Source organism: Panthera leo, chromosome E3 (assembly GCF_018350215.1).
Source record: "Panthera leo isolate Ple1 chromosome E3, P.leo_Ple1_pat1.1, whole genome shotgun sequence".
Taxonomy (NCBI): domain Eukaryota; kingdom Metazoa; phylum Chordata; class Mammalia; order Carnivora; family Felidae; genus Panthera; species Panthera leo.
The window spans coordinates 37,854,381-37,879,289 of NC_056694.1; the positions used below are offsets into that span (position 1 = coordinate 37,854,381).

A 24,909-nucleotide genomic window follows, 5' to 3' on the forward strand; every position below is an offset into this window, starting at 1 on the left:
CTTTCCACATTGAAGTATGGACACTTAATGGGTTTACCCATTTTGCCTGTTGTGGACACATAAACACATCAGATCTTTGAAACACTAGCAGCATTGTGGGTCATCAGGGGCTCTCCCTAAAGAAAAATTTGCGTAGGAAACAAAGAGCAACTGTGGATTTAACAGTTCCTCAAATGTTTTTATACATAGAAAGAACATGGAGAAGACTCCCAGTGATAAGCAGGTCAAACACGCACGTTGAGAATAATAGCCGGTGTTACTGTTTTACTGTGTGTCAGGCACCGTTGTAAAGGCTTCGTGCGTGTGACTCAGTCTTTGCGTCAGCCCTAGGGAGCAAGTCCTCTTCCCAGCCTCACTATGATGAGGTGTCTTCTCTTGCTCCAGGTCACCAGGTGGAGCGGTGGCAGGCCCGAGCCCGAGGGCCCCTCTGCAGAATGCACGCGCTCACCCATCTCTGCGTGGCCCGTTGTAGAAGTGTTGCTACCACCACTATGCTTTGGGGAAGGTGGGTTCCTGTCGCCACCGCTACTCCCTGACTGCCGTGTCCCCTGACTCCCTTATCACCCACTGCGGCTGGCGTTTCCACAGCTCCTTGGCCTCTCCTCAGCCTCATGCTCCCGTTACCATCTCCCCCTACACGCCTCGTGGCCCCCAGCCTGAAGACTCCCGGAGCTGGTCTATGTGGTGCCCTGCACGGGCCCCTGCTCCTCCCCGGCCGCTCTCCCACATGTATTCTCTGTTCCAGCCATACTAAACTCATTTCCATCTCTCAGCTCTGCCTGCCGAAGGCTCCCTTTCTGCAGGGCTTGTTCACAACCCCTTACAGCAACACCCACGGCCTGATGGCAGCTGCCCCAGGCCCTGGCCCTGTTGGCTTTCATTCTGCATCTTTCAACCCTCAGCTTGGAGGGCCCTTCCTCCAGAGGCTTCCCTTACCACCCCCTGGTCTGCAAGGCGCCACCCTCCTATGCTTCCCAGGGCACCCTCACTTCCTTGTCCTAGGACTTTGTACTCACACGTGCCCAATGTCTAGATCACCGCTCAGGTGACAGCTGCATTCAGGTAGGGGTCATGGCTGACGTGTTCACGCCTGTTGCGTGAACGCACCTATCACAGCGTATGGTGGACACCTTGGTGCGTGATGAACGAGCAGCGACTAGGTAGTCACAGGCGGGAGGAGCGGCAGCGAGCCTCGGGGATGCGCACCCCCTGCGGCGTCAGAGCTTGTGATGCAGGGCTGGCCCGTGTTGCTCACGTCCCCTGGTGAGGGGCACGCCTCGACTTTCAAGTGTGGCTTCAGCTTCATGCGTGTATCTGTGTGGCAGAGTCTGTAGCTCTTGCGGTCGGCTGGCTCGGCCTCGTGTCTGCCTTAGTCGTCACACCTCCCGGGAAGTCCTCCCTTACTAGCTTGCAGGTCTGGGGCTGCATGGTGGGGGTGGGCAGTTGCCTTACCGGGGACTCTTCCTGCGTTTGAAAGAACCGAGAGCAGTGGTAGCTCCTCACACCCTACCTTCCTCCCCCCGCCTCCCTCCTTCCACCCCTGCCTCGGTGGCTTTCTGCAGCAGCACTGCGTGCTGTCCCGGGTCTTCCCCGCCTGCTGCCCCGCTGCCTGTCGTGCAGTCAGGGGAGAGAGCCCATGAGAGCAGTTCCGGGGAACGGGCCTTTCCACGGAGTTGTAAGCTCTTCCAGCATGGAGCCTCCATAACAGGTCAGAAGTAGAACTTTTCTCTGGCTAGCTCACACAGGTGGTGTTTTTGTTTTTATTTTGTTTTGTTTTAATTTTTTGTTGTTTATTCATTTATTTTGAAAGAGAGAGAGCAAGTGGGAGAGGGCAGAGAGAGAGGGAGAGAGAGAAGTCCCATGCAGGCTCTGAACTGTCAGCACGGAGCCCAATGTGGGGCTTGAACCTACAAACTGTGAGATGATGACCTGAGCAGAAACCGAGTCGGACGCTTAACTGACTAGCCACCCATGTGCCCTTGTTTTCATTTTAAAGTTTATTTATTTATTTTGAGAGAGAGAGTATGAGCAGGGAAGGGACAGAGAGAGAGAGAGGGAGGGAGAGAATCCCAAGCAGGCTTTGTGCTGTCAGCAAGGAGCCGAGCCAGACATGGGGCTTCATCCCATGAACCGTGAGATCACAACCTGAGCCAAAATGTAGAGTGATGCTTCGCCATCGGAGCCACCCAGACACCCCAGAGATTTCATTTTTTGACCCTCCCAAGGCAAAATGACAAGTGAGCTCAGTGTCATCTGTGATGCAGTCAGAGGAATTCATACAAATGTACTTTTACTCCTCTGTCAAATTCCAGTTGATGCTTCCATTTCTTTCTCTTTCTTTCTTTTTCTTTTTCTTTTTCTTTTTCTTTTTCTTTTTCTTTTTCTTTTTCTTTTTCTTTTTCTTTCTTTCTTTTCTTCTTAAGTTCATGCTTCCATTTAAAGGTTATACACATATTTCGTTATGAATGTGATTGATCCTGGACATTGTGTGTTTTGTTGAAGAAAAAGAAACATCCGGAAGTTTAGGACCTTAGTTAAAAGTGAGCATTTTAGGGTCTCCTTTGGGGTCAGCAGCTGAAGTTACTTATCTCAGTCTTTGGATTTCCACCTGTGACCTGGATGTGCACTGGGATTTCTCTGGGTGTTTCCAGGGCTCCTGTCAAATTCTCAGTTTCAGAACAGGTGACTTGAAAACACCACGTAGTATTTTTATGAGGAGATAGGTAGATGACCACTGACTGAATGGTGAAATGGTGTCCTAACCATAAAATGAAGAAAGACAATTGATTCAGGATCTTTAGGTTGTTTAATTTTTTAGAAGTATTTTATTTATTTATTTACGTACTTCCTTACTTTCTTATTTATTTTAGAGAGTAAGAGAGAGTGCAAGCCAGGGAGAGGGGCAGAGGGAGAGAATCTCAAGCAGGCCCCATGCTTGGTCGGGAGCCCAGTGCAGGGCTCGATTCCACAACTCTGAGATCAGGACCTGAGCCAAAATCAAGAGTCAGATGCTCAACCAACTGAGCCACCCAGGTGCCCCAACTAATTATTTTTATTTTTATTTTTATTTTTTTTAATGTTTATTTATTTTTGAGAGAGAGACAGACAGACAGAGCATGAGCGGGGAGGGGCAGAGTGAAAGGGAGACACAGAATCCAAAGCAGGCTCCAGACACAAAATCCAAAGCAGGCTCCAGGCTCTGAGCTGGCAGCACAGAACCCGACGCAGGACTCACACTGACGTGTGAGCCAAAGTCAGACGCTTAACTGAGCTACCCAGGCACTGCCCAGCTAACTTTTTAAAAGTAATCTCTACCCTCATTGCGGGGCTTGAACTCACAACTCATGTGACTCAAGATCAAGAGTCACATGCTCTACAGACTAAGCCAGCCAGATGTTGCCCCCGCTTTCTTTAAGTAATTAGGTAATTAATTTGAAGCATTTATTAAAATGTACTGAATATAAGTACCTGTATGGGTTTAGGAGTGTAGACACCTCACCTCTTGATCAAATCTTTGTGTGATGCTTTTCCATTACCACCTTCTGCTGGAGCTTATAACTCTCCAGGACAGGGACCTATTGTGTTCTTGATTTTATTCTCTAGGAACAACATACCTTAGTCCTACGATAAATGTTTTTTAAACAAATTACATACATTCCCACTCCCCGTAACAAATTTGCAGTCTCGTCAAATTTCAGTAAGGACTAACAATGGATTCATTTAAATAAGGTTTGCTTCATTTTCAGAAATGGCTTGAGTTCTGTCTGAAAAAGCTGCTCCTTAGTATTTTCTCAGCAGATAGTTCTGAATACCCACAGTGGGGAGCTACCTGCCCATTAGAGGTACTTCATGGTGTGGCGTATGTTTCTGTTATTTCAGCCTGTAACGAGAATTGTAAAGATGTCAGTTAATTGTCCATTTAACTAACTTTTTTTTTTTAATGAGGGTTTTGTGAGAGAATTAAATTCTCACGGAGTACAGGTTGACAGAATCCATGTTCTAGATCCACCAGAAGACCCATACTTAATAATCTGAATCAAGGGAGGTTTTAGTTACCCCTGTTGGTGCACATTATGGTCTCGTTTTTCGTGGCAGTTTTGCAATCCTGACATGGTAAAGTGGTCCATATTCTAGATCACCCTTACATAGAGACTGACCGAACAAGTGTCTAGGGTGGACTGTCATTCCGCTCAGCTGCTGTCACAAAGCGGTCATGTGACCCTTTCATGGAGGAAGTTTTTAATGCTCATTTCAGCCCTCAAGGGAAAATGTGCAGCCAAAATTCAAAGAAAACATGATATAAGAAAATGGTGTGTTTTGGAGGCAGACATTCTCCCCGAGTCAGCACGTCTCTGAAAAGATCACGGAAATCAGTAGTAAAATATGACATTCATATTTTCACTTTACTCTCCACTTTTCAGGAGCATGTCCTGCATAGAGAGCAAGATCGAGCTGCATTTCAACCAACGGTGGTTTCCATCTGTGCTGATTGTAATTTTTATCCATAGGTTTGAAGACATACCTGATAGCGGGTCAGAGAGCGAAGGAGTCTCGTTGCAGCTGTTCAGAGGCCTTGCTTTCTGGCTATGAGGTCATTGACGGCTCACGGGTGTCCTCAGGCCCTAGGGGACAGGGGACAGCATCGCCAGGGAGTGTCAGTGACTTGGCGCAGACTGTCAAAACCTTTGATAACCTTAAGGTTAGTTTTTTTTTTTTTTCCTACTTCTTAAACTTTGTATTAATTCTGCAGTAGCACATGTGAAATGATAAGCGGCCTTTGGGTCTGTGGCAGACGACTTGGAACGCCCTGCAATTTGGTTTTTGCAGTTTTTAAATTTAGTCTGAAGTCAGCAGCATTTTGCCTTTTTTAATACCTTTGCTTTTTTGACATATATGCACCTCCATTTTCTTTCTACGCTGCATCAATTTGCTTCTTACTCGAGTTATTTTCTTTTTCTGAGACCTACGCTGTCTTTTGGGATTTTTGAAAGCTAATGATAAATGACAGTAAAGGGGATTCTTCTCGCATCTTGCTTGTAGAGCTAGTTCGTATCCTACTGCAGACACCATTTTCTCAAGTGCTCCTAACGTCTCTTGAAATCCAATGTCTTATGATTATTTTAACTGTGTTGGTGTGGATGAATCTTGTGGCGTAGCTCACTTTAAGAGTGCATTCTTGCCAGGAATGTTGTAATATTTCATTGTTGGAACAGAGACCTCCTGGCGACTGTCTAGAAGTGCCCATTTCTGTTATAATAAACTACCACGGGATTAACATGGCAGACGGACCGTGGGCATTTGAAACCACTCCAGTTTATGAGCTGCTCCTCGGCTTCCACGTTTGATTTCATTTTCCCTACTGGTATCTCTGGTTTATTTTTACGGTTGAAATATTTGAGGTTTCCATTTAATAAAAAAAAAAAAAAAATGAAGGAGAGAGAGAGAGAGAGGCACTGTTGACAGTTCCACTTCACTGTGTTGTTGTGTCCTCAAACAGGTCAGGACGATGGCCTGGTGTTATGACTTTAATCCAGTGTGTCCCTGCTTGTCCACATTCACTCAGCGCTTTGAGAGCTAGCTCAGAGGGGACCACAATGTGGGCGTCCAGGTCCTTTCCCTCTGCCAGAATCCATAGTCCCTGCCGTCCAGTTATTTTGTGTAATTGTGCTCAGTTTTATTAACAGCACTCTGATACCATTTTTATCGTGCGCTTTGTTAATTTAGTGCGGGATTTGCCACCCTCAGCACTAGGAACGTTTCGGGCCAGGTAACTCTTCGTGGTGGGGGCCATCCTGTGCCCAGTGGGACATTGAGCACCATCCGCGGCCTTCACCTTCACGTGCCAGGAGCGCCCCCTCCCCCCATTATGGTGACCAAGAATGTCAGACAGTGCCCAGTAACCCCTGAGACCCCTGAGGGATGAAGGAGGGTGAAACCCCCTCTGGTTGAGGACCCGCGGGGTAGGGTGCTAGACCGCCTCTTCCCCATATGCTCTGGCACGTGCATGACAGCTAAGGTATCTGATACTTCCTTAATGCCTGCACACTTTGAAGACAGCCTCTTCGCGTGGGGCAGTGACTCGCAGCGGTCAGAAGGCGGAGCTCCGGGCTCACGGGCTGTCCCTGCACACAACCGGGGGAGAATTGTCGGGGGGTGAGACGTTAAAAACACCTTTTCCAGGTACAGTTTCGTTATTTGGAGAGAAATTATTTCCTCCAGGCTTCAGACTGAACTGCATTTAAATAGAAAAATAGAGCTCAAATCCAAAAATGAATGATTTGTTGTGTTTGCCTGATACGTTAGATTACGTGTATGTGTGTTTCTATCCGTAGCACATACCTTCCAATTTTAGTGACAGCGATTCACTGCTAAATTACCCTAAAAAGGTTTTCTCTTATCCCAAAAGAACGTTTCTTGTTCTAGTGATATGTGTATAGCTATAGTTATAGATATAAATGTCTTTATTTTTAAAATCTGGACAAAAACTATTTAGCGTATTCTGTTGCTGTGTATAAATTTTCCAAATAATCATTGAAAGTTTTCTGAAAATCTTGTGATCTATTAAGTTAACTGTGTCTGACAAAAGGAATTTGGGGTGGTGGGAGATCTTTGTGCCCCTTTCAGAAGGGAAGATCTTGAAGTGTAACTTCGGGACATTTTGATGGTGCAGGGAGGGTAATGGCATCTGAGTCTAGGGCCGCCCTGCGCTTGGAGTGGAGAGGTGGACGGCGCGGTCTCCACTCCAGGCCTTGCTGATCTAGGGCAGCGGGGCACAGGCTCGCCCCTCTGCTTCGGTTTGTGCGGGATCAGGTGAGAGCAGGCCTCTGTGAAAGCCTTGCAAATAGGAAGCGCTGGGTGACTTAGGGAGTCCTTAGAGCTATCGTCCTGAGCTGGAAGGACAGAAAACTGAGGTCTACTTGAAGGGCTGTATGCACTCTAATGTACGTGTAAGGCCTTCCCTCGAGTAAGTTTTTGCACAACAGAAAAAATACTGGCTGCCCGCTCATAGGTTCTTAGGGCAGGTTTAACCCAAATACCTGTCAGCACCTCACACGAGCCATTGGTTTCTTGCCTTACGTGGTCTGTACTCCGGTCAGTTTTTCTAGTTAGCTGGAAGCACTGACTGCTTCCTCCTTCTCCTTCGTCAGGGTCCGTCGACTCTCCCTGGGAACGCACTTCTTCCCTTCGTGGCTGCTGCTGCCTCCTCCAGCGAGCGCAGCTCTCATGTAGGTTTGTGTGACCATCCTCGCATCTCCCCACCCACTGTGGGAAGCCCGGCTCGTTGGAGGAGCCTGTGCCAGGCACTGTGTCCTTTGAAAGTACCTTCCCTTGAGCAGTGGTTTCTCAGGCCGGAAATAGGCATCAAGTACGGAAAAGTGTTGTATGGTCACGTAAACCTGCGCAGTCTGGGGCTGTGTGCAAGAGAAAGGGTCTCTCTTCTCCAGGGCTGCTCAGAGCCTCTAGCGTGCTGACAGCCACGTTGGGGCCTCCAGAGAGGGATGCGGAGGCCGTGCTCTCAGGCCTTGGTGACCACAGACTTCTTTTTTCAAGCAGCACCTTTCGGAGGAATGACTGTCTAGTGGAAGGAGCTTCTCGCAGGAACCAAGAAACTGGGGAAAGGTGTTGAGTGAATATTCCTCAAGTGAGAGCATGCGTGTCTTGGTCCTCCCGTCGCTCCTGTCACCCGTGGTCCTCCTCACGTCCCTTCCCTCTGGGCTTCTCTTCCTCGCCCCGGGCGGCGGAACTGCAGCTTCCTGTGTGTGACCCCTCTGGCTAACTGTGCTGTCTCCCCATCTCCAAATCCAAGGTCCATTCAGCTGTAACCTACCCGTTTGCTTGTTTCTTGGGCAGCTTCCTGTGAGCTCTTTGAATGCGGGAGGGCCCCAAGTGTTAAATAACATATGCTTTTCCCAAGTGTGCACTCTGGCATGTGGTAGATAATTATAATGTTTTTTGGCTTACGTTTTTAATTCTTTTTTAAAGTTTATTTATTTGAGAGAGAGCACATGAGCAGGGAAGTGGCAGAGAGAGAGAGAGGGAGGGAGGGAGGGAGGGAGAGAGAATTCTAAACAGGCTCCTTGCTGTCAGCACAGAGCCTGACGCGGGGCTCAAATTCATAAACTGTGAGATCATGACCTGAGCTGAAATCAAGAAGTCGGTCGCTTAAATGACAGCCACCCAGGCGCCCCAAGTTTTTAATTCTTGAATGAGACACAGAGAGCTGTAGCTCTGCAGAGTTAGGCCACAAGTAGGACCGCACTCAGAAGCCCGAGCAGGACTGAATAGGAGCAGGTAATGTCAACACAGTACTCTTGTCTACCCCCTCGACGCGTGTCCCATGCAGGTTGTCTCCCAGTTCAAAGCTGGGGTAGTTTTACATAATGTTTCATAAACTCGTCTGTGATGACCTACCAAGAAAAAATAGTGACGTCAAAGGATAAAGGGTTTGGCCCTGATGTCATAGATCAGAGGGAGCGCTTCCCACGCCCAAGTCTTGGCTTCTTGAGTGGGGCAGTGAGGGTTTCTCATCAGGAAGGCCCTGCCATAGCCTGTTGCGGGACGGGTTCGACCAACACCACAGCGCCCAGCTGTCTGAGCCTGAGCTTGCAAAGAAAGCTCTAAGGTTTGGAGTAGAGGAAGGAGGAATCAAGAGGGGAGCCAGGGAAGGAGACAAGGACTCTAAATGTCAGTGTCATGGAAGGGAGCTTTAGTACCACGGAAAGAGCCAGAACTTAAAATCAAAGAGCCTTCCCAAAGCCTTGTCACTCAGTTTCTCTGTCCACAGTGAAATAGTGGATGGCGAGCTCCCAGGGCTGCCGCGAAGAGTAGCCGAAGTCATGCCCATGAATGCTAGGTTTGGAGGCTCACTTACTACCGGACATGTGTTTGTTCACTCCACGTGGAGAAGTGGACGCTGACCACAGGGTGGGGGGTCAAGAAGGACAAGAGGAGACAGATCTCTGCTTTGATTTGCCCACAAGGAGTCACTGACTCTCAGGAAGGTCTTGCCTTCTCTGTGTGTTCCGACTCCAGGGAGGGTCTTCAGATTTTGCTGTAGGGGACGTGACCATGTCATAAATGTGATATTGGAGCAGGAGCACCTGGGCCCGTGCAGTGTGACCTGAGCTCTGCAGTAGGTGTCTACCGCTCCATCTCCATGAATGCTGTGGATGATGGATGGATTGAGACTACACATGCCAGTAAAAATAGCTGGTCTGACGTCTCTGCGAAGAGCAAAAAAAACGAAAACCGAAATGTGGATGGTTTTTTATCACATCAGTCTTAACTAGTGAACTGCGTGTGTGAGCTGTGAGAGCATCTCGGTTCATCTGTGAAGGACCTCATTGACAAGACACCTGCTCGCCCAGTCTCTGTGAATTTAACCTTAATCTATTATTCAGAACCCTGGGGCTGCACGCACACAGGGAGTTTCTACATGTTTACAGTCAGTAATGAGGCTAACGGTGTGGATTTGCCTACATGGGGCAATTCGTGGAGCATCTGTCCTGTTATCAAAAGGGCAATACTTTCCCTTTGAGGTCACTAGCTCCAGGGACCATCCTTCTGTGGCGTCACTGAGACTTTTTTCATGACTCTAAATAAGTGGTCACTCTTTTATGTCCTTGTTATTTTTACTCAAAATTATTACAAGGAGGCTCCGTGGGCTCCGTCTGAGGAAGCGGCCATCCTTCTAGTTCATTACAGAAACGGGAAAGGTAGTATCTGTCTGTAGTTCAGACACTACATATTTATTATAACTGGTGGTTTAATTGGTAGTGGTGATGGTTGCACAATTCTGTGAATATACTAAAATTCACTGAATTATATACACTTTAGATGGGTAAATTGCATGGTATGTTAACTCTATGTTAATAAAATTCTTACAAAATAAATAGTCTGATTCCAGAATGGGAATATGAAGTAAGTTTAAAAAAAAAAAAAAGACTCCAGGTTGTATCTCCATTTCCAGTCCCATGTTTTTCCTTCTGTCAGAGGAAGCCTGTCCCATGAAGGTCGGCAGTTAACCTCACAGAAGAGTTCCAGCTGAGGGAGGGAGAGAGCCATCACTGGGACACCACCATGGTATTTGCTGCAGGCAGGGTCCCTCAGTGAGTTCTGAAATTAGTAGGTAGAAGTTTAAGGAGAAGCAGGATATTTGCACCGCCTCCAAACACCTCCACCCCCCGATATTTATTGATTGCAAAGAGAAGAATAGTAACTCCACGGTGGAAAACCTGGTGGGCCCTGCCTCACTGGGTGATGAAGGCTGGCATGTCTATTAATAAGGCTCTCAGTGTCACGTGCATGCCCCCGCACCCTACCGTGTGATGTATTGACAAGGGCACGTCACCTCTGTGGGGTTCTTCTCCCAACTCCTAAACCTTGGCCGACTTTTGAGATCACACTGGACAAGTGCAGATTTGAGGCCGGTCTACAGAACACATGACACCTGACCATGACACCGAAGGAGTGACAAGTCACCAAAGACGAAAGACAGAGGACCTGCCACTGGCTGGAGGAGACAAGGAGACGCTAAATGCAGCGTGGGATCCCGGAACAGAAACCGGACACTCAGGGGAAAGCTGGGAAGTCTGAGCCTGTAGCGCAGTTAGTAGTTCTGTGCAGTGTTAATTACTTCGTCTTGATGAGCGCGCTGTGGTTGCTGTGAGGTGCAAACGGCCGCGGAAGCGGGGACTGACACGTGGTGGGGACGGTTGGGGACGACACGTGGCCTGCAGCTCTCTGGACTCTTTCCCACTCCGTGTAAGTCTGTTGTCTCACGATGTAAGCGTCTAATGTATGTGTACTAACTTTTTACCGTAGTTGTGCTATTCTAATCATACTGTGTAATATAAATATACCATGTTGACTGTATTTCTGTGATATATCACATGTGAATTGAACTGGAAGATGTGTCCAGCGTCATTTAACTGGTATTATCAGGCAGTAAAGTACTGCACGTAAATGAAATTTCCCCAAATAACCACACATTTTCTTCTTTTGACTTCCTGATGGAATATTTCCACAGCACAGTAATGATCTGCTTGCCTTATCAGCCTCCCTTAATAAACCCAGTGGTCGTTTAGGGCCCAGGAATCTGAGCAGGGTTCTGTGACTCTGTGCTCCACGACTTTGAGATCTTACGTCTGATTTTTACAGGTTTTTGTTTTATTTTGTTGTTGTTTTGCCTCCCGTACTCTCAGACTGTGCATTTTCTGTTCTTAAAGCTTCTAAGTTGCCTTACTTCTTCTGTAACAATTTCTGCTTCTATTTTCCTCTAGTATTTTGTTTGCAGAAATCATCTACTTGGAAGTGTTCATGCTTCTGCTAACCCACTAGCTTCCACGATGCTGCACTGGCCCGCCAAGGATAGGAGAAGGCAGGTGACTTACTCCTGCTCCCTCAGAGAGGCCACATGCTCGGATAGGGTCCAGGGTGCTGCCACCTGGGCTTCAGCTCCCCTCTGTCATTTTCTAACTTCATAACTCTGGGCAAGTCCTTTCTCTTCTCTGCCTCATGTGTAGAAGGGAGCTGATCACAGCGTCTGCTTCCCGGTGCTTCTGAGGACTACGGGCAGAGAATGCAGAGCCCTGCGTGGGTCTCAGGAAGTCTGTCTGTCGTACCGTTGCACGTTGCACGTTCCTGTCTGCCACGCTTAGCCTGGGTTTCAAGTTTGGGAGCACGCTCTGCCTTTCTGGGTCCCAGGACAGCTCGCCGAAGTCACACTCAGCAGGCCAAACGGGTGAAGCCAGGCCTTTCTGATGTTTCCTCTTCGATTCTCAGAAAAGAAGTCTCCCTGCTCCCTTCCTTGACAGTTATGAAAAAGGACAGCTGTTGGCTTGGAAGTGATGTATCTCGTGAAGAGAGAGAGCCTTGAAGAAAAACCTGTTTTTTACCTCTATGACATGTATTCTGAACAGAATGGAGCATGTGTACATTGAAATGGGTTTAAAACAAATGCGTTTATGTTCTAGTGTGTTGGAGAGGTAGTTATAATCTCCGCTCCAAAGCTGACGTCCGTGCTGGGGCAGGAGCAGACATCATCTGGGAAAATGCAGAGTGTGTTCTTGGGTGTTCTCCAAGGGATCTCGGGTTTCCGAGGCAGCAGCCAGCACACTCCTTCGCCCCTACAGCTCTGTTTTGGGGACCCTACCTGGTCTTAGTAAAGCTTCCCTTGGTGCCAGTTGCCAGGAGTGCCACTGAACCAGGAGGTGGTCATCTGCTTGGGTTACTTCAGGGGAGTGAGGCACAGGAGATCACAGTGCCAGGGTTATTCCTGGGTCCTCCCCGTGTTAGGAACGGAGGCCAGAGAACGGCTGTATGGTGTTCAGGGACCATGAACCTGCAGTCTGACTCCCCCTGTTGATGAAGCGTTGTGTCCTCAGAGCGGCCGCATGGTCTTTTACGAGGAGTAATTGTCAGGCACACGGGACCCCAGACACTGTGCCGATAAGGACCTGGTTTTTGTGCATTGCTGTGCCCTCAGCACATCGGGATTCTCAATCCCGTATCGTTGTATCGGGCTGTTGGACACCTTGCCTCCCAAGGTGATAAGGTACCCCAGAGAGTTCCCTGAAGTCCGAAATGCTCTTCCTAGTGAGGACTTCTCCGTAGGAGGAGAGCCGGGTGTTTAACGGGTGGGGAAACACCTCAGAGGTGTCTTGTGTGCTTCGCAAAAATCAGTTTAAGAGATGTTTTCACCCAGATGAACACGAAGCAGGAAAATAGTTAAAGGTTCTGTGGGTGGTGGAGAGGGAGACAAGCCCACCTTCTGTGGCCTGCGGCGGGGCTCCCTGGTGCAGAGGGGATCCTCACCACACAGCAGAAGGGAGTATTCGGTTGTGAGGCAGTCTCCATCAGTGCACAGACTTCACTAAGGCTTTTTGTTTCATTTGTTTTAAAGATTTAATCAGTAAAATTGTCCCCCAAAAGCGAAGTAGATGAGGAAGAAATAGAAGGACAAAGAGCCACATTTTCAAAGCACAGTGAAAGGGTCCTCTGGATCCATGTACTGCAAGTTCCTGGGGCTGCTGGTTCTGCCGCCCGCCCCTAGGGCCTACACTGCCTGCACGAAGCTGCTGGGGGGATGCAGAGGGACTAGTGAGCACTGTTCAGGCCACTGGGAGTCCCGACCACAGGGCCTGCTCTCTGCTGCTTGACGTGTGACTCTGACAAGCCCCTGAACCTCCCAGAGCACAGTCTCTAGAGCATGATGACCATTATGTCTGCACCTTTGCTCCCGGAGGTTCTTTTGTGGGCCGGCCACCTGACCTCACCTTTGTATTAGAACATTTTATTACGGGAGGGAACAGGCCCCGTGGCCTCTCTCTGTCACAGAGATGTAGACTTGGGTTGCCCAGTTGTCCCAGGCTCCTGAGATCAGCCAATCCCCCTGGACACTCCTGGTCTCCACGGGCTTCTTCCAGCCCCTTCGCAGTCACCCTTCAGAGAGAGGGTGTGTGCCTGCGAAGCGTACCCAGGGACTCCTTCACAGAGGGTGTGTGCCCTCTGGTGTCCAGTAGGTTTGATACTCACTGTTGCATATTTGTGGCTCTGAGTGCTTAAAACATCTTTCATGTGTGACGCCAGCGTGCCATGGGCAATGTCTGGGAAGCACAGGGCCTGTTTTTAAAGTACATGTTCTGTGCTTGAGGAGAGAAAAGTACTCAGGAACAAACGATGCCAAGAGATAATGAGGTTGGCTGCTCTGTCTGTGACAAGGACATTAAAGGACCAGATGTGCTGTCTTTAGAACCCGAGGTTTTACTGTTAAGGACCAGCATTTGCTGAGTGCTCACTGACGCTGCAGGCACAGCCCAGTGTGGTGAGCACACGTGCGCTCCCGCTCGCTCGTGCACAGTCCTCCCACGGGGCCGGGACGGGGCTCCCTCGTCCTGCTCAACTCTATTCTGGGAGGTCAGTAGCGGGAGACACAGTCCTGTTTCAGAAAGGAGGAGACAGGCCAGGGAGTCTCGTACCTATCATGTGTTAGAACCAGGATTTGGTCCATGATACGGCCTCTGATCACTGTGTTACACACCAGTAATCACTATAGTAACTTCTAGAAGCTAGCTAGAACTACTGTTGTTATGCTACCTCTCTAGCCTTGAAGTTTAAAAAGTGGCCAGAGAAGGGGCGCCTGGGTGGCGCAGTCGGTTAAGCGTCCGACTTCAGCCAGGTCACGATCTCGCGGTCCGTGAGTTCGAGCCCCGCGTCGGGCTCTGGGCTGATGGCTCAGAGCCTGGAGCCTGTTTCCGATTCTGTGTCTCCCTCTCTCTCTGCCCCTCCCCCGTTCATGCTCTGTCTCTCTCTGTCCCAAAAATAAAAAAAAAAAAAAAAAAAAAAAGTGGCCAGAGAAGTAGCTGTTACTCTTTCACTGTGTCTTCAAGAGGTTAGGGAAAGCCCCAGACCCTCAGGGTATGACCCAGCTTAGAGTCTCTCTGACCATCCCCTGCACCGGATTGTACCCCCCTCTCCCCCTAGGCTGCCAGTTGGCCTTTGCAAAACCAGTGTGGCCCTAAAGGAGCAGCCACCACTGCCGCTACCAGAGCCACTTACTCCCACCCTCGCCCCACCACAGGACACCCTCGGGAATCCTGCTGGGCCTGTCGGAGGCCTGCTGCTTTGGTGTATATATCGCCACTTTGCAAATGAATGTGAGTGTTCATACTTGTACATTGCATCAGATTCCCAGATGACACAACTCTTTAGAATCTTTATTTCTTTTATTTAAATAGTAGAGGCCTGAAATCTAACTTCAGATGTGATGTAAGTCATATCCTTGCCCTTGGACCCTAAATGATACTTACTTAATTTATTTATTTAGTTTAGTTTAGTTATTTTGAGAGAGAGAGAGAGAGAGAGTGAGTGTGCAGAGAGAATCACAAGCAGTCTCCGTGCTGTCAACACGTGAACCATGAGATCATGATCTCAGTAGGATGCTTAACCGACTGAGCCACCCAGGTGCCCCTAAATGATACTTATTTTAACTTTCTAAAATAACGTCTAGCCTTCTATAATGTATTCCAGTGTTTAACGGTGCTTAGTATGCTAGAAATTGTTCTAGAGTGCCGCTAGATCTGTCCTGCTGCCATTCGTCTTCTCCACCCGCAGCCGTTAGTCGCTGTCTTGGTGGCGGCTGCCGGCACGCAGGATCACGTCCATAGTAAGAGTAAGTCGGTGCAGCATGCACTGAGCGCCGGGAGCAAGGCCACGAGTCGCCATCTTCCTCGCTTAGTTCTTCCCACACGTCTGCAGCAGCCATCCCCACTCCTGTGTGTAGGTGAGAGGACTGAGGTCCGCAGTCTGAACAGGGAGCTCCACGCCCTGGCTGTGAGAGGCAAAGCCTGCCCTTTCTACTCCACCTGTCCCTGCTGAGCCTCCGCCTGTCTTTTCTGGGTCAGCTAATTGCTCAGGCTTCGGAGAATTCCTGCGTCTGTAAACATGTCCCTCTGACTTTTCAGCCCGTTGTATACAAACAGCTCACCGTCACACACAGCCTGAGAAACTTGTGTAGGCTAGTGGCCGGTTTGTTGGCTTAATAACAGATTTATCGAGATCTAATTTACACTCACACAAAATGTACCCTTTTAAAGTAGACAATTTGGTGGGTTTCAGTATACTTGCAGGATTGTACAGCCGTCACCACAGTCCATTTTAGAACATTTTCATCACCTCCCAAAAGAAACTCCACATCCTTTAGCTCTCTCCCCATTCCTTCATCCCCTCATCCACTGATCTCCTTACTATCTCTATGAACTTGCCTTCTCTGGACATTGTATATACATGGAATCATGTAATAATGTTGTCCTTTGTGTCCGGCCCGTGTCACCTATCAGTGTTTTGAAGGCTCATCCATGTTGTAGCACGTGTCAGGGTTTCATTCCTTTTGATGGCTGAATACTCTTCCATCCTGTGGATGTTCCACACTTTGCTGATCCTTTCATCCATTGATGGACATTTGAGTTGTTTCTACTTTTTGGCTGTTACGGATAGCGCTGCCCTGAGTGTTCACGTACCAGTCTGTGTGGTCGTGTTTCCGTTTTTCACTTCGCCAGTTTGTTTTTAATTCATGCTCAAGTGGCTCAGTAAGCCTTCCACTTGGTTAAAACCATTCGGCGCCACAACCAATTGCACCTGATAGACTTGATTGGCTTACGGGTTGTGGCTGTGCTTTCTGGGTGTGTTCCTACGGCATGTGTTTTTCTTGTAGACCTGCCCTTCGTGCGGAATCACGTTCGCCCCCAAATCGGAAGCTGGTGCGGAAGGAGGAGCGGTCCAAAACGGCTGTCAAGAGGAGCATAAAAACAGCACCAAGGTAACAAGCTCATGGCTGTTCTTTCCGTCAGCTCCTCTCCCGGTGCATCCACCCTTGGTGACATTCCTGTCTTGTCGGCTTCTCACTTCTGAGAATAATTCCCCGTGGGCGACACCATCCCATACCTTCTCGTCCTTTGGGTTTTGACTAGACCAGTAAGATCGGGTTGGAGAGTCAGGACTCACCCTCGTGAAGTGGAGTAATCACATGCCTGCCTTCGCAGGCACTCAGAGCTTCAAGATGCGGACTGCTGTAGCCAGGGAAGGTCTGTGGGGCCAGCGCACGGGGCAGAACGTGCACATGCAGCGACACGAGGGGGCTCTGCAGGAGCAGAGATGTGTCGTGAAGAGAGGCTTGGGGTCAGGGCTGGCAGCAAGGACACTGCCACTGAAGTCTCACCCAGAGACAGAGTCAGGACCGCAGAGGAAGGGAGGACAAGCACCAAACCGGGAGCCCTTTGAATACAGCTTATAAAGGCTGACTCTCCCGGGAGGCCTGCGTCTGTTATCCTCCGCCCTCCCTCTGATCGATCCCCGTACCGTACCGTATCCACCGCCCCAGCCCCCCCGCCCGCCGCTTCCCCCACAGCCCTCTGCAATGCCGATTCTGTGGTTGGCAAGCTCCGAGAGCCTCAACTCTTCCTTGGCCTTCTCTCCACCTCCTTACTGGTCCTTCCCACGATGTCACCTTCCTGGCTGCCTCGACCCCTGGAGGTGCAATTTGACAAAATAGCAGGGGTGGGGAGAAGCGGGTGGGTGGAGACGTCGAGCGTCAGATCAGAACAGAGGTGTGAGGGTGCTGGTCAGTCGTGCGGCAGGGCTGGTGTGGTGGAGGCCGGGATGGAATAACACTGTGACATGCCTGCACTTCAGCCTCTGTGTCTGCCTCCCACTCCCCTTGTCTTGAGGCAGGCTCCCGGAGCTCCTAATTCCAAAACTCAAAATGGACTTCTGAGTCCTCCCCATGAGGAGAAGCTCACCAACAGTCAGACCTCCCTGTGTGAGATCTTACAGGAAAAGGGAAGGTGGGCAGGAGTGAGCTTGGACCAGTCAGCTCTCCTTCCGCTGAGATTCAAGAACATCCGGGAGAAAACAGACGCCCATTTTGTTGATGTTATCAAAGAAGACAGGTAAGCATCAGCCATTTCCCAGTGAAAGTGAAGGTTTGCAGGTTTGTAGGTAGAGGTCTCTCCCTTTTTCTGACTTTGCAGATCCCCATGTGTTTGCCCTCCACTGTCAGTAATTTACTTTATTTTGAAGTAATTTGAAACTTGCAGAAAAGTTGCATGGATAATACAAAGAATTCTCGTTCTACTCTTTGCCCAACTTACCAACTTGTAACATTTTACTATGTTTGTTTTATTCTCTCTCTCCTCCTTTATCTCTCTATGAAATTTATGTTTTATTTTTTTTGGAACCATTTGATAGTAAGTTGGATACATCATGCCCTTTGTCCCTAAATTGTGTATTTCCTAAATACAAAGATGTCCTTTTACATAACCATGGTTCCTAAATTCAGGAAATTTAGCACAGATGGAATATTTTATCTAATCTACAGTTCATATTCCAGTTTGGCCAGAAATTTTGGCCACAGAAATGATGTGTCCTTCTCAGGTTCCCTATCCAGAGGCACACGGCGCCCTTTGTCTTCCATCAATGGTAGGGATTCTGAGTACCCAGGCCGGTGCTGTTGACTTCTCCAGTCTGTAGTTATTGTCTCCTCGAGACAATTAAGTGGGACTTGAAGACCACACACGTACTCCATTCCTCATCAGACTGCCCTAGATTCCATCTCCATTGATGGTTCTTGCCTGGAACGGTCTTTGCTCTGGTGGTGCAAAGTGTCAGTTTTCCTACCTCGGCACCAACCGCACACACTTCTCATTAGGCCCTTGGCCTACCGTAAGGAAGAAGAGCCCCTCCTTACTTACTACTTTTTGCATCCATCTGTTGCCAGCCTGGACTCAGGGAGTCCTCTTGGATTTCATAGGATGCAATCTCACCACTGGCCTTTTTATGTGTGATGCTCCAGTTGTCCTGAATCTGCCAGGCAGAGCGCCCCTCGGGCTGGGCCCCATGTCCTTTTGACACCCCCCTATCCTTTGTTTTTCAAAGTTTCGGGCACCCTTTTCTAGCACAACAGGATATTCCAGGCCCATTTTATATCTCCTCTGACCCTGCTCAAGAATCGGCTATTTCTCCGAAGAGCCTCGCCTCCTTTCAGTGAAGAATGGTATTCAGATATGTTAGTTGTTAATGTCTGATTAATGTCCTTGTAGCCAAAGACATACTCTGTGATTTCAGTCCTTTTACATTTATTGATACTTGTTTTATGGTCTCACATGGGTCTCTTTTGGTGAATATACCATGTGCACTTGAAAAGAATATGTTCTGCATTTTTAGGATGTTATGACCCATAAACACAAGTAGGTCCCAGAGGTTGGCAGTATCAGATCATCTGTGTTTTACTTTTTGTCTATTATTCTATCATTGTGAAGAGAGGGATTTTTAAATCTGTCACCGTGACTGTGGAATTGTTGGTGTTTCTTTTTAGTCCTGACAGTATATGTTTCAAGTATTTTCAAGCTCTTTTTGTTTTAGGTATATACACATGTATGAGTGTTATAAATTCCTGGTGAATTGGTCCTTTTGTCATTTTGAAGTGTCCCTCTTTATCCCTGGTAATACTCTGTCTTAAAAACCACTTTATCTGATACTAGTGTAGTAACTCTAGCCTTCTTGTTCTCACTGTTTGCCTTGTATATCAGTTTCCATAAAAAAATTTCAACCTCTGTCTTTATATTTGAAGTGTGTCTCTTGTGGGTCTTACTTTTTTTAAATCATTCTAAAAATCTCTGCCCCTTAATTCCATTTTAATATATTTACTGGCTTTTTAGCCATACTTCTTTGCATTATTTTGTTTTACTTTTTGGTGGTTGCCTTAGAACTTACAGATAAGCATCCTTGAATTTTTATAGTCTTCTTATGGTTAATGTTGTATCATTTCACTTTATGTTTTTTTTTAAGTTTACTTATTTATGTAACTAATCTCTATACCCAGTGTGGACCCCAAACTCATGACCCCAAGATCAAGATTCACATGCTCTTCCAACTGAGCCAGCCAGGTTCTGCTGTATCATTTCACTTAACATGTAGACATCCTATAGCTGTATAGATACATTCTTCTCTTCCAACCCCTTATGCTGTAGTTTTTACACGTGTTACATTTACATGCATTATAACCCCAGCCTCTAGTGCCATTCTCTTGGTAATCTCACATTGGTCTCCACTGATGACTTTTCTGTTGAGTTGGATCATATTTTCCTGTTTCTTTGCATGTTGTGTAATTTTAGATTGTGTCGTGCTCAGAAAATCTGGATTCTGTTGTATTACTCTGAAGAGTCTCAATTTTTTCTTTCTTTCTTTCTTTCCCCCTTCCCTCCCCTTCCCTCTCCTTCCTCCCTCCCTCCCTTCCTCCTTCCCTCCCTTTCTTCTTCCCTTCCCTCCCTCTCTTCCTTCCTTCCCTCCCTTCCTCCCTCCCTCCCTCCCTCCCTCCTTCCCTTCCTTCCTTCCCTTCCTCCCTCCCTCCCTCCCTTCCTCCTTCCCTCCCTTCCTTTTTCCCTCCCTCCCTTCCTTCCTCCCTCCTTTCTTCCCTCACTTCCTCCCTCCCTTCCTTCCTTCCTCCCTCCCTCCCTCCCTTCCTTCCTCCCTCCCTCCCTCCCTTCCTTTTTCCCTCCCTCCCTTCCTCCCTTCCTTCCTTCCTTCCTCCCTTCTTTCTTCCCTCACTTCCTCCCTCCCTTCCTTCCTTCCTTCCTTCCTTCCTTCCTTCCTTCCTCCTTCCCTCCCTCCCTCCCTCCCTGCCTCCTTCCCTCTCTCCCTTCCTCCTTCCCTCTCTCCCTCCTTTCCTCCCTTCTTCCCTCCGTCTGTTCTTTCCTTCCCTTCCTTCCTCCCTCCCTCCCTTCCTTCTTTCCTCCCTCCTTTCTTCCCTCACTTCCTCCCTCCTTTCCCCCGTCTCTCTCTTTCCCCCTTCCCTCCCTCACTTCCTTCTTTCCTTCCTCAGGCAGTTCACTTCCCTAAACTCAGACACCAAACGTTGCCTCCCCTAGGGTAGGCAGTTGCTCTTTTTTTTTTCCAGCCTGAATCAGGCTGCTCAGAGTCTGCTGTGCATGTGCACACCTCAAGCGTCAGCCAGAGACTTGAGCAGAGCTTATATGGTGAATGTGGGGGTGCCCCTTCTCTATTTTTTTTCCTCTGGGATTTTCAACCCCATTTTCTCAACCATGAGCCCCCAAACATTGTTTCCTGATTTTCCAAGACAGTGAGATTGTGGCTTTTCTATCTGAGTTTTAGCCATCCTGCATGTGTTGCTGACTAATGGCAGTCTTCAGGCCAAAAAAAAAAAAAAGGGAAATTAAGCTGGTGCTGTTCTCTTCTTCCAAGTCTGACTCTCCTCCATCTTCTGTCTGCTTTGGTTGGTCTGTACTGCCTTCCAGGAGTAATTTTTATAATCTTGTCCAGGGTTTATTGTTATCTGAGAGGGGATTGGTCCAAAAGGAGCTAATCTCTGTTCCCAGAAATGGAACTTCCCAGTATTAATTTCAGAGGAACAGCACGGCTTCTGGCTGTGTGGATCCTGTCCCTTGACTGCTAACTGTGGCCGTTGCACATCGTCCTTATAGCCGCTGTGTTGATTTTCCTCTGTCTACACTTCCTGAGTGGAAAGGATGAGGGTCAACATTTGGGGATGGAATTTTCTCTCTTCTGAGTGTATGAGTATAGTGAGGTCCTGAGCACCTGTCACAGAAGGAGAGAGTCCACTGTGCTTCAGGGACAGGAGGGAGCGTGCCTATGTGAACCCCACTGTGTGTCAGGCACATGGGAGGGACTGTATCTGTTTTATCTGATTTAATTGCAGAAGTTATTGTCTGAGGGAAAGAGACTACACTCCCTGGTTGTATTTGCCTTCTGAAAACATGTCAACACTCTCTTAAGTTTATAGTAATTTTCTGCAGAATAAAAAGGATTTTAGTATTTGCTAGCAACCCACAAAAGAATGAGAGTCACATAAAGCAGGTTTGATTTCTCTGCTATTAAAATCCTTGAGTGTTATTTTTCAGGTTTCACACGCAATCTGCACATGTGACAATAGCACCCCAGTTACACTAACTCTGTACACAGTTTTGTGATAACAGCCTGTCTGCTGTGACAGCGGTACTGACTGTCAGAGCTCTGAATGGCAGGACAGCAGCTCCGAGTGATGTTTTCATCAGAAGCCTTGGAATCAGCCTAAGTCTTCTCAGTACAGGATGTCTGCCTCTCCAGAAGCAGTTGTTTTCTAGCACAATAGAGCTGCCTTCTTCCTCAAACACTGAGAGATGTTTCCAGAAGCAGGGTTCTCACGATGTATGCTGTAATGACAGTGGGCAGCCATTGTTTTTTTGGAGAGTAAACACAACATGTGTTTTAGAAATACAAAGCACTTTCCAGACTTGTGTGTGTCCTAAGGGAGTGGTCCGGCGGGGTCTATCACATAGTGACCCTCAGACAATGTTTTTGTGACATGCTTGGGGAACGGTGTTGGGGCAGCAAATTGCGGTCTTCTGATACAGTCAGCACAATGACTGTGCGCAGTGTTGATCAAATGGATTTTTCGTTTCTTCTAGCCTGATGAAGGATTATTTTTTCAAGCCACCCATCAATCAGTTCAGCTTGAACTTCCTGGATCAGGAGCTAGAGCGATCCTATCGGACCAGCTATCAAGAAGAGGTGCGTTTCCCCTCATACTTCTATGAAAGAAATTTATTGTTTGTGCTGGACAGTTTGCTATCAGCTTTGTGCTTTGGCAGACTTTTTTTTTTTTTTTTTTCGCCTTGAGTGACAGGACACCGAAGACTACTCCTGATTTCTCACAGTCTATAAGCCCCAAGCTGCGTCTGCATGTGAATTTATCCACACAGGGAAAACAACCCCGATCTTTCTGTGCTCCATCATTTAGCATCGCAGGCATGTCTTTTCTGGGCCCCCTGCTCATTGCTGGCTGGCATTTGCCTCATTTTCTCCTTCCTTCCCTGGGACTCCCTAACACTACATGCATGTCACTTTGTTATGTTTACCACAGCACCCTGACGTTTCAGATCCTGTCTGTCCCCACCATTAGGTTGTGAGCTCCCAGCGCCCGCACAGGGCCAGGCCCCGAGCAGGCTCTTGACTGAAGGCATGAGCATCTTACTATCTGTTGATGTGCCCATGCTTTCATCTGCTGCAGCTTCAGTCCCTGCCTCTTACTGCTGACATGAAGCCAGCTGTCACACACCCTGAACCTGGGACCCAGCATTCAGTGGAAGCTTCCAGAAAATGGCTTCTGTTACACGGCTTCACAGACACAGAGTCGTTGCCTTTGCCAGTCCATAACCCACCTTTCAAGCTCAGTATGTAACGTGCTTGTGAGAACTTACTGGTTTGTAATTGCTTGCTGTGTGACCTGGGGCAAGTTTCTTAACTGCTCTGTGCCTTAGTGTCCTCGTTAAAAGCGACAGTAGAGATGGCCTGCCTTAAAGAACTTACACTTGTATTCGGTCCAGGGTGGGCAAGTACTCAACAAACGTTGGCTTTGTCTTTCATCTAAATCCTACTCTGTGGCCATCTGCCGCAGCTCTGGTTCACGCCTCCCGCCTCCCCTCCTTCCCGCACACAGGTTATAAAGAATTCTCCCGTGAAGACTTTTGCCAGCGCCACCTTCAGCTCCCTCCTGGATGTGTTTCTGTCGACGACAGTGTTTCTGATTCTGTCCATCACCTGCTTCCTGAAGTACGGGGCTGCCTCCATGCCTCCCCCGCCCGCCGCCCTGGCTGTCTTCGGTGCCGCCCTGCTGCTGGAGGTGCTGTCCCTCGTGGTCTCCGTCAGGTAAAGGCCCACCTGCAGGGCTCTTTCCGGCCTTTAGCCTGTAGCTCCCTCTGCTGGCTCCATAGTTGATGGCTGCGCAGTTGGCTTGAGGCTGCGCTGACCCGCCTCCTGCCAGAGGCCCCTGCAAGCTCTCCTGCTGGGGGACTGGTCCTGTCCCCTCCCCTCCTCCAGCCCCACTGCACAGCATCCTCTCTGCAGACCGCGGCCCTCAGCAGAGGTGAGCATCTTCCTTACCAGAGGGGGTCCATGTCCTCTCCAGCCCCACAGCTGCCAGCCAGCCCCTGAGTCTCCCAGCTCAGAGACTTAAAGAGAGCAAGTGGAAAGACAGGGAATTAGAAAGGGAAGAGAAACAGGACAGAAGCGTCCGGGGCTCACGTAGTGGGTGGCCACTGGCAAATCAATGGGTGCCTCTTCTAGATGTGAGAGCAAAACTTCCAAAATGTTAGTAGGAATCATAGGCTTCCATCTCCACCAGCTTGGGTCAGGCAGTGCTTTCTTAGGACACGGAAAGCACGAGTGGCCAGAGGAAGAAGACATAAGTTAGGCCTCATCAAAATTTAAAGCCTCTGTGTTCCAGAGAACACCTGTCGTTTCTCGGGTCTGAAGGAGCCCGCAGGCGGGAGAGTATTTGCCAACCGCAGCTGTGGTGAGGGTCTGCCATCTAGAATGTAAGCTCAGTAATGAAAAGACAAGCAACCCATTTAGAAATGGATAGAAGGTCTGAATGGATAGCAGGGACCCCTCAGGGAAGGTAGGCCCTCAAGACCCATATGGATAGAAGGTCTGAATGGATAGCAGGGACCCCTCAGGGAAGGTAGGCCCTCAAGACCCATTCAGCCCGATGTTGGGGTTCAGCCCAGCACCTGGGGACGCTCACAGCCGCTCTGCATATTTCCGACTAGATGCAAATGCACAGGGTACTCTGTTCACACGCACGCCCTCTGCTCTCCCCCGTCTGCCTCCTGGGCACCGAGACCGTGTCCTCTGTCCAGTCCTGTCAGTCTCACCTGGCGGTCCCTCTGCTAATTGCCCCCAGAAGCTGGATGTAAAACAGAAACGGGGAGAAGGGCCCTGACCTCGAGTGTCTGCTCTGCTTCCCCAACACCCCAGGACAGGAAACGGCAGCCTCAGGCCTAGCCCTGAGGCTTCTGAACACTAGGCCCCTGCCGCTCCGCTTTGGAGTATATGGTCTGGATCGCTCTCCCCATCCCCATGCTCACCGTCCCCTTATTCCCCCACACCGGCCCCTACCCCTGGGGCTCTCTGCTGAGGGCCTTCTCTGGCTGCCGGAGGCCTCACACTTGACCTTCGTGTCTCCTCCAGGTTGAGGTAACTGCAGGGTGCATCTGCGCTCTCCACCCAGATTCCCCACCAGGACTGAGCCTCGCTGCGCAGAGCCAGGGATTCCTCCCTACGGGCCCCTGCAGGGCGGCTCTGCACCCCTTACTGAGCTGCCTGGGAACTACTCCCAGATCAGCTCTGCTTCTGGGATCCCAAACCAAGGCATCTTCAGGCCCCTGGTTTGTCTTTTCCTTTTTAATCACGTACTAGAAATTCACCCGTGTAAGTGTACAATTTAGTGATTCCTGGTAAACCTACAGAGTTGTGCAAATATCACCAGATAATTTTAGAACATTTCTGCCACCCCAAAGAAAACCTGGTATCCACCTGCAGTGAGTCTCCTCGCGC

The 24,909-nt window shown here is 48.9% G+C and overlaps 1 protein-coding gene across 1 annotated transcript in view; it reads left to right on the forward strand.

The window, feature by feature from the left end:
• Positions 1 to 24,909, forward strand: part of ADCY9 (adenylate cyclase 9) — a 120,002-nt gene that overhangs the window by 79,079 nt on the left and 16,014 nt on the right. The window contains exons 3-7 of the mRNA XM_042922948.1: positions 4,509 to 4,699; positions 16,214 to 16,318; positions 17,230 to 17,447; positions 21,981 to 22,083; positions 23,012 to 23,220. Of these exons, the coding sequence (XP_042778882.1) occupies positions 4,509 to 4,699; positions 16,214 to 16,318; positions 17,230 to 17,447; positions 21,981 to 22,083; positions 23,012 to 23,220 (826 nt within the window). The remainder of the gene's footprint in view (positions 1 to 4,508; positions 4,700 to 16,213; positions 16,319 to 17,229; positions 17,448 to 21,980; positions 22,084 to 23,011; positions 23,221 to 24,909) is intronic.